The sequence below is a fragment of the Cetorhinus maximus genome, chromosome 1 (genome assembly GCF_964194155.1).
Source record: "Cetorhinus maximus chromosome 1, sCetMax3.hap1.1, whole genome shotgun sequence".
NCBI lineage: Eukaryota > Metazoa > Chordata > Chondrichthyes > Lamniformes > Cetorhinidae > Cetorhinus > Cetorhinus maximus.
Genome location: NC_135879.1, coordinates 163,201,949 through 163,216,974, shown reverse-complemented (window position 1 = coordinate 163,216,974; position 15,026 = coordinate 163,201,949). Strand labels below are relative to the sequence as shown.

Below are 15,026 nucleotides of genomic sequence, written 5' to 3'. Positions count from 1 at the left end.
CCAATTGGCAAGGTAAATTCCATTCAGGAAACTATATATTTCTTAGGGGAGATGATGTTCCAGCAGAGTACGCAAAAAGGGTGCTCCCTGAGGCGAAGTGTATGTCAGTCCCCATCATCCATAGACAGAGAATGAACCAAGGGAAGGAGACTCCCATCTTACGCACCAAACTTATCCCATGTGGCCCTGACTGTGATCATAGTTGTAAACAAGGGGACCCACGGATTATGTTACAGTGAGCAGCTCCACAGTGTGTTTAAAGAACTACTAAACACATTCAGTACTCCTTAGGGCAAATGAATCGGGTTGTCCGAAATACAGTGGGGGGGGACCAAAAAACGGTTCGGTCTTGATTCCAATGGGAAAGATTGTATCATATGTACATCATGAGGTAGTACCTGTGATGCTAAATTTGACAGGAATGACATTATCAAGTTGGTGCAATGCAAAAACATAGGTCCTGTACAAAAATCTGTTGCACCAAGTTAACAAGTTGGGCATAAGGTTAGATGAATGACAGATCACTGGGACCAAATTTATGTTCCAAACAGAAGTAGTACACCCAGAAGTAAAATAAATGATTTAACAACAGGATTTAATACCAGAGCTTTAGTGGTAAATAGTATAGATCTGGCCACATTAAATGGTGCAATTAAAAATCTTAAAATACAACTGAAAAATATGCTCCGGGAAGGGAACACCAATTAGGGCACTGAATTACGGGAAGATCAGGTAATGACAAATTACCTGAAGGATATTTTGGGCGAATTAGAGAATCATGCAAAACAATTAATTAATCAGGGAAGACCGTAATGTTTTGATAGAAGCAGTTCAAATGATGTGTGTGCTACGTATGGGTCCTGGCTGGCGGAACAAGCCCAAGAGAATGTTAGACAGATACACAAGGGCGAAGTTCCCTTATGGATCATTAATGAATGTATAACTTTCCTGTCAAAGTATAAAAATAGCAACCTGCCAGCTCAGGGGATTGGTTCAGTTTTACCCTGTCCAGATCAAATGGGAAGCTACTAATTGGACCATCATTAGTTTAATTCTGTGTCTATCAGTAGCGACGGGTGAGACTGGACCATTGCCAATATATTGGGTGGAAAACATAGGTTTTGATTTGGGACAGTAGTCATATACAATATCACAATACCTATCTATATGCAGTAAATTTGGGAGATTACGTATTAGGAATTCGGCTAGAAGTTGGGCGAAGTGATTGTGTGCCTGTACGAGATAAGGGGCCACCCTGAAACAACATGTGGGTTTAATCAGACACAAGATAAATAGAGTGGACAGGATACAATTGTTTCCCTTGGTGGAGAATTCTAGAACCAGGAGACATAGATTCAAGATAAATGGCAGAAGGTGTAGGGGGAAACATGAGGAAGAACTTTTTTACGCAGAGGGTAGTGGGTGTCTGGAATTCGCTGCCCAAGTTGGTGGTCGAGGCAGAAACTCTAAACTCTTTTAAAAAGTACCCGGATCTGCACCTTAAGTGCTTTAAGCTGCAGGGCTACGGGCCGGGTGCAGGAAGGTGGGATTAGAAAGGGAACCTGGGTGTCCTCGGGCTGGCATGGACAAGATGGGCCAAATGGCCTCCTGTGCTGTAACTTTTCTATGGTTTTAAGCAAATTGTACAATGGAAGCTGTTAGAGCTGATCTGAAGCAGACACAAACTGCATATGTAGAAGGGGTGGGGGGGTTAGCAATATAAAAAGAACATAATTTTGGAAACGAAAATCCATGCCCTGCTTCTGAAACAGCCTTTCGTTTAACCTCAAAAACAACTGCCAGAATTGGTGATCGAGAATTAATGAATATTTACTATCACAATATCATAGAAATTAGTTTAAAAGATAGGATGAAAGGACAACTCTATGGGAGTTTGTGGAAAGATTTGGTTATAATGTCCCACGACTGCTAGAACTTAAAGAATTGAGACAGAATTGCTAAATCCCAGAAAGCATATTTCCACTTGTAGCAACATAATGGGCCTTAACTTCCTTGGAGTGGCAATGAGCGTCAGATTACCACCCCATGTCCAATTACTTACACTAAATTTCTTCCGTGCCTGTCTCACCCAACCTTCCAACTCAGGCCGGGCGGGATCCAGGCAGCGCGGCTGTCCTCGAGGTCCAGTGTCACAGTCCAGCAGAGTCGGATTGATGGAGAACACGCCCCCTTTTTTGACAGCACTAGCTGTAAGCCGTAAGGCGGGGGTGGGCTGTTGGTCAGGTCGGACCAGTGCGTTGAGGTGGTGGACGGGTTGGGTTGGGTGGGGGTGTTGCCCATGCTGGTGGGAGTTGGGGGCGGGGTGTGGAATACCAGGGGTTCTGTTGAAGGGTCATGAGGACTCGAAACGTTAACTCTTCTCCACCGATGCTGCCAGACCTGCTGAGTTTTTCCAGGGAATTCTGTTTTTGTGTGGGGGCAGTCCCCTGGCAGTCAGTCTGGGTCTGTATAATAGTTACCTAGAAGAGGCTTTAATTCCTAACTTTTTTCTGGGTAACTATTTGTGCAATACAGCTGGAACCATCTGAAGTTTGCAGTTTAAAATCGCATTTTCGGATGGCTCCCAGCACAGGGTAAGTTGAGGAAGTTTGTGCTTCTGGGCAATTGCCATGCAAACCCTTACCTGTGAAGTTCTGAGAAGGATTCCCCATCTCAGTACCCTCCACAATCTGACGCCGGGAAACTCGGAATTTAAGACCCAATGTGTATATTAATAAAAATATTGGTGATATCAAAATTATCACATGGTGGAAAGATTTATGGAATTAGGGCACGAATGTAAATATTTATCCATGGATTAGGATTATATTGCATGTATTGGTCTTTGTTCAATTACTGATAATTCTGTTTCTGCTAATTAACTGCTGTATACAGCGAAGTGTGAATGAAGTGTGTCAACAACTGCCCTCACGAGTAAGTGAACACGAGCTATGAAACTCCAAAGGGATATAAAAAAAAGGATTACTCTAACTGGATAAATTACGAAAAAAAAAATGGTGATCTTGGATTATAAAATTTTGTATTTTTGAGTGGGGAGGCTGTAAGCCTACAGCTGGCAGTCACTAATTTTTGTAATTTTATTTTTGCTTCACTTTTGATTTTTAAGTGAACCCGTAATGAATCTTACTTTGTAGACATTGATCTATTCCCAGATGTGATTGTGCTTTGATTAATTAATCAATAATAATCAATAGTGACGTGTTTTCCCAAGACTTTGTTTTTCACAGCTGGTATTTGGCCTACATCTTTTATTTTAGTATTATGGCTTAGAAAGGGAAAACAAAGTTTTTTTTTTAATATCAGAAGCCCCTTTTCTTACTGCATTCAATGACCCTTGAACTACAAGACAGGACAATGAATAGCCTTACATGGGGTGGTCAACTATAGTTCAGAATCAGGAGTTGGAGTTTGATTGATGGCAGATGGTGACACCATCAAAAGATGCGTAAGCAACTTGAATATAGCAAAGTCTACGAAGCCTTGCTGTGCCTGAGAGGAGAATTGATAAGGACTTATGTTTACCAGACTTGTTTTGAGAATGTCTGAACAAGGCCTTGAAAGGCTAGAATGGAGCCAGAAACTTAGCTTAAAGGGATTTGGGGCTGCAGTCGGAGTGGATTAGTCAACCACTGAAGACTAGGGAGGAAGGGACATCGGAGTGACTGGCCGAAGAGCCCACTCCCATGTAAGGCTCTTCAGAAACTTGTTAATGTATGTACCAAACGTGAATTTTACCAATTTATGGTCCTGTTGTGGAACAGACGAATTTGGGGTTCTTATTTGTGCTTTAAAAACGTCTTTCTTCTATTCTTCTGATATATATAAGATGCTTTCTTCATTCATTAAGTTATCTTTCTTTCTTCTTACTTTTCTATGTTATCAATTTCTACTTTTTATATTATCAATTATAATTGTTATATTATTCTAATTGTAATTATTCAATAAAATTGTTATTTTAACACATTACTGGGCATTGTTACTCATTCCTGTTACATCCAGCGTACGGCTCCAAACCTAAGTGAGACTCCACAAGGGATTCCCATGCCCTTACAGTCCTCTTTTGTTCTCTATATACCTATGATTTGGGTTTGGGTGTATGGAAGACAATCTCCAATGTGCAGATAAAAGTAGGAAGTTTAGCATATAGTAAACAAGAATGAAAGAAATTCAGGAAAGCTGGTGGATAGGACAGAGATAGGGTATGCAATTTAATGCGGAGAAGTGCAAGGCATTACACTTTAACTCGGAAAACAAGGAATGGGAGTATACACTTAATGGAAAGACACTGAAGGACATGGATGAATCGAAACATGCAGGAGGAGTTTAAATACAGAGAGGGAAAAATTTGTTTGCATAGCATCACTTCCCCAGGAATGACTGCAGGTCTGTGCATTGCTAATCTAATTTCTCCTCCATTATTCCTTGAAAGTTTATGGCTTTACCTGCCTGTAAAAAATGGCATGTTGTATTTTATACACTGCGGCATAGAGTACAAGGGGAAAGTAGTGATACAAAACATTGGTTAGCTTCTAGTACTGCATGCTCTTTAAGTATTCTATTATAGAAAGGGCATTAAAGCCAAGCAGAATGTACAAAGTGGTGTTACCAGGGTGACAGAGGGATAGGAAAAAATAGTCCCGAGGAGAAATGTGAGATAGTGGGAGTTTTTCCACTGGGAATCTTGAGTACATTCTATAAATATTTTTTAATGTTATATTTTCACTTGAGTCTGTGATGAGGGGATTCATCAATTCATAATTGCCATGAGGAGCCTGAAGAGAGATTTTAAAAGAAATTTCTTTACATGGAGCATGGAATAGTTGATACAGAGCCTATTGTATATTTTGAGAAAATTCGGTAAATACTTGAAGCAGGAAATACTATGGGAGAGAGTGCGGTAATGCAATTTGTTTTGAATTGGTCTGGAATAGGGAGAGCACAGATGCCAAAAGGCTTCTTTCCGTGATTCTATGGTAGAGATATTACAATGCCATATAAAGTGCGGCAGTTTCATTTTATAGAAATAAATTACGCTGCATAATTTTTTCTCTTACCCCCTTAGGTTCATCGTTTTCCAAACCAGTTCGACCAAGATCTGGAATCCATGCTAAAATGTTAACATCACTGCCACCGCTGTAAAGTTCCTGCAAAGAGAAACTTATATTTAAAACACATTTCTGTACATGTTGGCAGACCAGTTCTCAATACAGCAGGCTTTCAATGAGTTATAAAATTCATAATTTCCTCCTAACAGAAGGTGTTTTTATTCTATAAAAAGAAACTAACTGTGGGGAGCCACTCAAGTTCAAAATTCTTGTTTCACCATCTTTGCTCCATGCACAAAAGAACTAGAATTTCAACTGCAAGAACAGCTTATATTTATATAGTACCTTCAACATAAGGAAATGCTCCAAGGCACTTTTTATAGGAGCATTATAAACAAAATAACACCGAGCCATATAAGGAGAAATTAGGTCAAATGACCAAATGCTTGGTCAAAGAGGTGAGTTTTAAGGAGTGCCTTTAAGGAGGAAAGTGAGGTACAGAGGTGGAGAGTTGTAGGAAGGGAATTGTTTAGCTGAGGGCCATGGCAGCTAAAAGCATGGCTACCAATGGTGGGGTGATTAAAATCAGGAATGCTCAAGAATCCAGAATTGTATGAGCGCAGATATCTAGGAGGGTTGTTAGGTTCGAAAGGATTAGAGATAGGGAGGGGGTGAGGCTACAGAGGGATCTGAAAACAAGGATAAGAATGTTGAAAACAAGACATTGTCTCTCCACCTGCCAGTGTAAGTCAGCGAGCACAGGGGTGATGGGGAACTGGACTTGGTGCAAGTTAAGATACAGGCAGCAGAGTTTTGGAAGACCTCAAGTTTACAGGCGATAGACTTTGGGAGGCCAGCCAGGAATATGTTGGGATAGTCAAGTCTAGAGGTAACTGAGGCATGAATGGTGGTTTCAGCAGCAGATGAGCTGAAACAGGGGTGAAGTCGGGCAATGTTATAAAGCTGGAAGTAGGCGGTCTCAGCGATGGTCAGAACCTAATCTCAGATATGATACTAGGATTGCGAACAGACTGGTTTAGTCTCACACTGTTGCCAGTGAGAGGAATGGAGTCGGTAGCTAGGGAATAGAATTTGGAGCAGAGACCAAAAACAATGGCATCAGTCTTCCTGATACTTATTTGGAGAAAATGTCTGCTCATCCACTAGCTGGATGGTCAGATAAGCCATTCGATAATTTAGCAACAGTGGTGGAGTTGAGAGATGTTATGGAGAAGTAGAGCTGGGTGTCACCAGCAGACATGAAAACCCTGTGCTTTTGGATGATGTCGCCAAGGGGCAGCGTGTAGCTAAGAGGGGGTCAAGGATAGATGGTGCAGGAAGGGAAGAAAATCTATTGCAGTGATACTCTCGCTATGATTAGATAGATAAGAATGGAACAAGGTGACAGCAGCCCCACTCAGCTAGATAACTGTGGAGAGGTGTTGAAGGAGGATGATGTGGGTCAACAGTGTCAGCAGCTGCAGACAGATCAAGAAGGACGAGGAGAGATAGTTTAGCTTTGTTACAGTCGGATAGGACGTCACTTGAAACGCTAATAAGAGATGTTACAGTATTGTGGCAGTGGCAGAAACCTGATTGGAGGGATTCAAACATGGAGTTCCATGAAAGATGGGAATGGATTTGAAAACCGAGAACGTGTTCACCGACTCTGGAGAGGAAAGGGAGGTCAGAGATCGGATGGCAGTTTGCAAGGATGGTGGCGTCAAGGGTTGGTTTGTTGAAGAGAAGGGTGGTGATGGCAGATTTAGAGGAAAGAGGGACAACACCTGGAGAGAGAGAACCATTTACACTTTTGGCTAACATAGAAACCAGGAGGGGAAGTTGGGTGATCAGCGGTTTAGTGGGAATAGGTTGAAGGAGCTGCAAATGGGTTTCAATAATCTCTAATGGGTTGTAAATGAAACATCCACATAATGGAAAAACGTGAAGTCCTTAAGTTAGACATTTCTAGAAATATCAGCAATATCTCAGTCACTGCCTGATTGGAGGTTTCAGTTCATCGGTCAGCTGCACATCTTTAACCTATTGCAAATAAAGTACAGACTAAGTAGTTTACTTACTTGGAAGTCAGACTGGAATGTGCAGCAGTTTACATAATTATAATGTCCCCTGAGTTCAGTTAACAGTTGTCCAGAGAAGATGTCATACACCGCAATACAACTATCAACAGGAACAAAGACAAAATCTGGACTGCAGCCATTGGACACTGTAAACTTGAGACCTTTTCGGCTTTCATTACACACTCTTCCATAATTGACCTGTAAGTGTTAAATCATTGTTATTACTTCTTAGTTTTATACCTTTTTAGTTTTTAATAACTTTTCTAATTTCATTATCCTGAATTATTCTGAATTAGGCTAAACTGCAGAATTTACAGGCAAATACAATAGTAGATAAACAAAAAGCAAATTACTGCAGACCCTAGAAAACTGACATGAAAACAGAATATACTAGGAACACTCACTTAGCCAAGCAGTGTCTGTGCAGAGATATACAGGAGATTAATCTTTCAGTTCCATGGCTTTTTGTCAGAATAGTTCAAGAGAATGTTGGTAAACTAATATAACTTGATTGAGGATTATCCCAAATTCCCCAAAAGGTGATGTGATGTCCTGATTTCAGTCAGATGGACTGAATAGAAGCAATGTGCTTCCTTAATTGGGAGAAGGGAGCAATTTCAAGACTGGCTGAATTTTACGTTGCTCTGCAGGGCGGGTGTCTGATCTGGATTGCCGAATTCCACCCCCACCTTTTAAAGACACCTGATATTGTGTCTTGCGGCCCATTAATGGCCACCCAGCAGAAAGCCGGCCAACTGTTGAGGAGAATGGTTGGCAGCTCTCCCAATCAGGTAGGAAGATCAGGGAGAAAGGGGGCAGGCCGTGAATTGGAAGTCTCAGTCAGGGCCACCCAATCAAAGGCACCTCTGACATGGGACAGTGGCAGCTGCAGCAGAAGAATTAATTTGAAGTCAGAAATGTTTTCAACATTTTTAAATCAATTGAACTATTGCAGCACTAGCAGGTAAGATCTTGGTTTTAAATGTTGATGACTACTGTGCTAGTCATGAATCATTCAGGACCCTTGTCAGAGAGGAAAGAACATTTGAATGCAGCTGACTCATTCCCCTTATGGCTAATAAGTGTTTAGGAAAAACCTCAAAATCAATCTTTTCATAAATCCATGTCGACTCAGAAAATCATGATTAAACAAGTGCACTGTTACCACATCCCTAATAGATTCTAGAATTTTGCCCAGTACTACAGTTCCCCTTTCTTAAATAGTAGTGTTTGCTACATTCTAATTCTCGGGAATTGTTCTATAATCTAAGGAATTCTGGAAGATCAGAACTAATCCATGCACGATTTCTGCAGCTTTCTCTTCTAAAACCCTAGGATGTAGCTCATCAAATCCAAGAGATTTGTCACCACTCAGTCCCATTAATTTGTGCAGTACTTTTTCCTTTACTTATACTGATTTATGGTCCTTTTTCTTGCTGGATCCTTGGTTCCCCATTATTTACAGAATGCTTTGTGTCCGCCAAGATGACAGATACAAAGCATTTGTTTGACGTCTCTGCTATTGCCTTATTATAACTTCGTCTATCTGTGCCTCTTATGGGCTGACCTCACTAATCTTTTCTGATTTACATACACCTGTTTTTATGTCTCTTGCTCGTCTCCTCTTATAATCTCTTTCCTTATCAATTTCATGATCTTTTTTGCTGAGTTCTGAAATTCTCTCAATCCTCAGGCTCACTATTCTTTTTGGCAAAATATAAGCCTCTTTGTTTGATCCAATGTGGTCTTTAACTCTTGTTAGCGCATTCCAGACCGCCACCACCCTCTGGGTAAAAAAGTTTTTCCTCACATCCCCCCTGATCCTCCTGCCCCTCACCTTGAACTTCTGTCCCCTTGTGACTGACCCTTCAACTAAGGGGAACAGCTGCTCCCTATCCACCCTGTCCATGCCCCTCATAATCTTGTACACCTCGCTCAGGTCGCCCCTCAGTCTTCTCAGCTCCAACGAAAACAACCCAAGTCTATCCAACCTCTTTTCATAACTTAAATGTTTCATCCCAGGCAGCATCCTGGTGAATCTCCTCTGCACCCTCTCCAGTGCAATCACATCCTTCCTAAAATGTGGCGACCAGAACTGCACACAGTACTCCAGCTGTGGCCTCACCAAGGTTCTATACAACTTAATGCTAATCACTGATGAAATTAGCTACATGCCGTTTCTGAGAATGCAAGCGATGTTAAATCATTTCAAGTGTGACCCTTCACACTTTCTTGCCTGTCCTAATAATGGTTCACACAAAGTTTTACATTGATTTCAATCCCATTCTCACCCAATGTAAATTTGTTCTGCTGAATAAAAAATACTTCTTTAAAACACAATCTTTGCTGGAAATGTTTATTTTTGCGTGGATCTTGACTGTCTTGTGTGGTTGACCAGTCCACAACACACAATGAATAGCAATGTACAGGACAGCCAATGTTGCTGTGGGACTATGACACCAGAATGAATTTCTGTATCTAGGAGAGAACCCTGAAAGGAAAAGCTGGAAGAAGGAAAACACTCGTGCCTTCTTTACTTGGAACAGAGATCTCCACAGCAAGACAAGATCAATCCTGTAAAGTAATTTCAGCAATACCTGTGCTAGCAGAGGCATCAAGATTCTTTTTGTGATAGAATTTTCTGGATTCTTCCAACTACCGGGTAGCAGAGACAAATGCGAGAAGTTATCTTTTTGCACTGATCCGCAGTCTTGCTGACCTCCTCAATGATCCGATAAACTTTCGTGTTGCTGATTCCTATGAATCAGGCTCCAATATTAAGGAAAGTTTCAAACAAATCAGTCGAGTCCCAAATGCAATTTTGCCACTAACTGTGCAAGATTCAGAAAAATACAGCTGCTCGGAAGTAGTATTCTGAGCAACTGCACAAGTGAAAAAGGCTAAGGAGAGGGACTCCATACATGCACCAGAGAGGAAGTCATTCGGTGGAATGACCTACTAATTATTTAATTGGAAACCTTGTGTGGCTTTTTTCATTTTCTTAAATATTTGCACATTCTGTTGTTGCTCTGTCTCTGGCCTCAAAATATAATCCAACATCTTCCATTAACTAACTCTCTCTCTGTGATTTCCTACTCATTTTTCACTCCATTTTATCCAATCTTACTTAAATGCCCGTTTATCCATCAGTCAGTTTTGATAAAGAGCACACACAGAAACATCATAACCTGTCTTTTTCTTACAGATGCTGACCGATTTGATGAGTATTTCTAGCATTTTCTGTTACCCATAACTTGTAGTTTTCTTTCCATTTTATTGATAATTTGCAAACATTTATTCTTAAGTAAATAAGGCAGCAGTTATTATATTCTTTACTAAGCAATCAAAAACATTTCTCTAAAATACTTAATTAAATTTCAATTAAAGTCTAGCTCCATTTCGGCTTATGATGTGTGGAAAGCAGATAAGTACCAGCGTATTGTGTCCCGTGGAACTATTCCAGAGTCTCATGCGATCATCTGTGCCAATAGTTAAAAAGTGGAGTCCATCACTTGTAAAACATAGACCATTAACACGCCCATTATGAGCAGTATTTGCTGTCAAAGAAGAAACAAAATGGGATAAAGTTCATGCTTATTGATATTTCACCAATGACTGATAATAGAAACCATGGTATTCTTTAATTCAAAGGGTGAGCTTTAATGAGTGTCAGCACCTGAATCATTAACCCGCCTTTCCTCTTCACAGATGCTGATGGTTTTACAGTATTTCCAGAATTTTCCATTTTTACTAGCATTTGCAATAACTTTCTTGTGTGTCTAAAGGAGGTCATGCATTTCCCCTAGTTAATTTGTTGATCTCAACTTGAGTAGTAGTGAGATTGTTGCAACTGGGTTCAGCTTCTGTGTTCTATGAGGTTAAAAATATGTAGGAATAGTCAATATCACAAGAATTATCCAGAGACTACTGCTGAAGAATGCGTGTGGACATGTGACAGGACAAGACTGGACTCTGCTATTATACCTCACGTGATAGAATAGATAAACGAGGCTAAGTTCAAATACGAAGTAAAGCAACTTGAAAAATAAACAAAGTTTACTTTTCCCCAGCAAGAGTCAAATAAAAACAGGAAAGAAAGGGTTCAGTAATTAGTAGCTAATTATAAAGTATCAGCAAACATAAGAACAGTAGTAGGCCATTCAGCCCTTTAAGACATTACACAAAGTCACATGTCTAGGCCAGACATGGGGTTGGAGATGGGGAGGTGGTCATCAAGAAAGGGCTTGCAGGAAAATGAATAAAATCTTACAAGCAAAAATTTTTACAAGCTTATTACCTGCCTCTGAAGAAGATTTAGCAACCTCACCATTGTGCTGATCAAGCAAAATTAAACTCCCAGAAGCTTTTCGTACATCCCAGATCCTAACTTTGCTATCGGCACTAAGAAGAAAAGTGAATAAAAAATATATTTTAGAAACAGAGAGCAGCAACCTACTGTTCTTGGAATCACTTCCAGCGAAGTAGAAAGGTATGTGTGAATACCAACAAATGGTGGGATCCAGCTCTACTGAGCTCTTGCTGCTATAACTTGAATATTAATCCTTCGGGTTATCAAAAATAAGATACAAAATGACCCTAGCAGATTTTCCCTTTCCAAATTCAGGGGTGCCAAGGGCAATTGTAGTACTCCACTGCATAATCAGCCAAAATTAGTTGACTGGTCACAAACCAGGAATCCTGGCTTGAATGTTCATTTACTCACTAACTTTACCAGCTGAGCAACCACGGGAGCCCTCGCCTGCTACCTTCTACGAGTGATCTAGATAATTCAGTTCTCACTGTATAAATGAACTAGGCCATTATTGGAGTCTCAAAGAAGACAGGGATCCAAATCAGCTCACATTTTCACTAATTTTCTGAGATTCTGGAAAGCATTAAAATAACATATTTATTTATTATTTAAAAATTGAAAACATTCTTGAAAACTACAGAGCAGCAAGTTTAGCATCTGTTGTAGGAAACATCTTCAAAATTATTTTGAGATTATTAGGAGAACACTTTGAAAAATAGTTGCTTGATAGTGCAGAACTTGAATACTGCCGAAAGAGGAGACATGTTGCTGAAGCACTCATCAGGTCAAACACAGGAATGCCAAATTTCAAACAATCACAACAATTGATACGACACGAGAAAAGGGTGCTGATTGGTTGGCAAGCAGATTCTGATTGGCTGAGGCATTGCCATGGAGAAAGCAATGGGAGAAAGAAATTGGCTCTCCAAGCTCCCCAGTAATTCAAGGTGGTGCAAGGCTTAAATATATTCCTTTTGTTTGCAGAGAAGTGGTCCTGCGTGTGAACGTATGTCACTTCTAACAAGCATAAATGAGCCACGAGCTCAATTGATTATATTAAATTGGTTGTTAGTGCAACCACTAGCACAATCAAGATTGTTCAGCAAATGTTGCCCAATTGTGAAATCACATCTAACAGTAGACATTTTCTTTTAGACTTTGCAAGCACAAGGTGGTTGAGTATGATTACGAGAAACTGAAGGAAGATTGCTGTTTGATTCAATCAGCCAATTATTGGGATGTACCTGGCATCACACCAGCAGTGAAAATTATACACAATGTTTCTCAATTATGTGAATGGCAGAATGTCTTTTGGACTGACAGCAGCATCCTGCGAGTGAAAAATACCACTCATGTTGCCACTGCATACCAGCAGCATGAAGTGGCTTAATTAACCTGTGGTTCAAATTTTTGAGATACTTTGTCTTTCTAGGGTAATTTGAAGTAGGCTGGGCACTTTTCAGGTCCGAAAGTGGCAGCCTTTGGCCCATTTGTGAGTTTGTACAATGCACAGCAAATGATGATCTGATGAGGATAGCCAACATGATACACTATTCCTGTGTCAAGCTTGCAAGGTGACCAAATGTCTAGGGCCATATTTACACTGAAAATTTACTATTTACCTTGAAAAATATAACTTATTGAAGGAGTTAGGATAAAGGCAGTGTTTAACCTGGTCAAGATTTTTGGGAACAAAGGAACAAGAGTAAGCCGCAGAGTTCCTCTTCCAAGACATGATTAGCTATGATGAACAGAAAAAACAATTGATACTGTATACATGGAATTTCAGAAAACTTGGGAAAATGTTCCATGTTGGTATGGTTAAAGCAAGAAAACAAGGCTCCCAACTTTTTTTTTAAAAAGGCTTAAAAATTCAGGCAACCACGTCTCCTGTGACTAAGCTGCTTTAAGCAGTGCGTTGCGGAGCCCTACAAACCAGGGGATCCAAGGTTCAACCCCCAGTCCACACCGAGTAAGTGGATCTCAACCAGGCTGCTGATAAAGCTCCACTAATGTCATTCATGTTACAGAAAGGCAAAAAATAGCTTGGGCTGTCATTCCTTATCACCATCATGTGATACCTGATGCAAAGAAATACATTCAAATAAGGACTGAAGGGGGGGAAAAAAAACAGGTAATTACAACTCCATCAACTTAATACTCAGTGGAAAAACCTCTCAGCCCAGGCTACAGGTACAAATGAACAGCTGGAGGGCATATATAAAACTATAATAACTGCTTCTTAATATGTAAGTAATATGTCACCCTTTACAAACCTACTTGATTTCTTTGCATTTATAGCACCTTTAACATAATAGAACGTCTACAAGAGCATTATGGGATAAAATTGGACAGCGAGCCTCGTAAGGAGATAACAAATCGGATGACCAAAGGCTTCATCAAAAAGGTAGGTTTTAAGGCGTAACTAAAGGAAAGAGAGGAAGAAAAGTGGAGAGATATAGGGAAGAAGTTTCAAAACTTGTGTCTACAGCTGTCAAGGCCCTCAGTCAACAGTGGAGCTCTAAAAATCAGGAATGTTCAATTGGCCAGAATTTGTAGAGTTCAGAGGTTTAGGGGGTTGTAGGGCTGAAGGAGATTAGAGATAGGGAGGAGCAAGGCCCTGAAATGATTTGAAAACAAGGATGAGAATTTTAAAATCAAAGCACTGCTTGACTGGGAAGCAATGTAGGTCCTTGAGCAAAATGAGACGAGTGAATGGGACTTGGTGGGAATAAGGTTATGAGCAGCAGAATTTTGAATGATTGCGGAGGGTAGAACGTGGGAAACAGGCCAGGAGTCTTTGAGTATTCAAGTTGAAATGTAACAAAGGCAGGGATGAGGGTTTCAGCAACAGATAAACTAAGACAGGGATGAAGTTGGGTGAGGTTACAGAGGGGGAAATAGGCGATCTTGGTGATGGTGTGGCAGGAAGCTTAGGGTCAGATATAACACCAAGGTTATGAACAGTGAACCAAAAGATGAGGATAAATCGGAAGGTGCAGTTGGATTTGAAAATGGTGTTTGCCAAAGTTGTTAATGTGAGATTATTAGAGAAGGTTAAAGCTCATGAATGGATAGTGAATTGTCTGTATGAATGAGAATTAGCGCAGCAATAGAAGATGAGAGTGCTGAGAACTAGAAATGCTCTACCTAGAGAAAAAATGAATCTATTCTGGGATCCCTCATGCTCAGAATATTTATGGATGATATTGAACAAGTATTTGTTAATGACAGAAGACTATGTGGAAAAGTTAGTAGTAGAAAGGTGATCAAGGGAATTTTTCATCTTCACAGCCTGTACGGTAAACTGGCATGGCAGGTCAAAATTCCAGATCTAAAATTGACAGGTGCTCCACTCCACCTGTTTAACACCCATAGGTGAAGGTGAGAATTACCCTCTTATCTTCAGACAGACTTGCACCAATTATGGAGAAGGATTGAAATACAGCAAATTATTCTTGTGCAGATAAATGGAGGGAAATTTATATAGGATCAAGGTTACATTAGTTGGTACATTTAGCCACTGAACAATTAGGCCAGTCTAAACACTGTTGGCGTAATAATCTA

At 40.3% G+C, this 15,026-nt stretch overlaps 1 protein-coding gene across 3 annotated transcripts in view; it reads right to left on the bottom strand.

Annotated features, from left to right (window-relative positions):
* Nucleotides 1-15,026, bottom strand: part of ercc8 (excision repair cross-complementation group 8) — a 69,302-nt gene that overhangs the window by 12,878 nt on the left and 41,398 nt on the right. For 2 of the 3 annotated variants that reach the window (XM_078549267.1, XM_078549286.1), the window contains 4 exons: nt 11,445-11,548; nt 10,580-10,704; nt 7,148-7,345; nt 5,076-5,165 (listed from right to left, as the gene is read on the bottom strand). In XM_078549267.1, coding sequence (XP_078405393.1) covers nt 5,076-5,165; nt 7,148-7,345; nt 10,580-10,704; nt 11,445-11,548 — 517 coding nt within the window. The remainder of the gene's footprint in view (nt 1-5,075; nt 5,166-7,147; nt 7,346-10,579; nt 10,705-11,444; nt 11,549-15,026) is intronic. The other variant, XM_078549277.1, reaches the window with a different exon arrangement.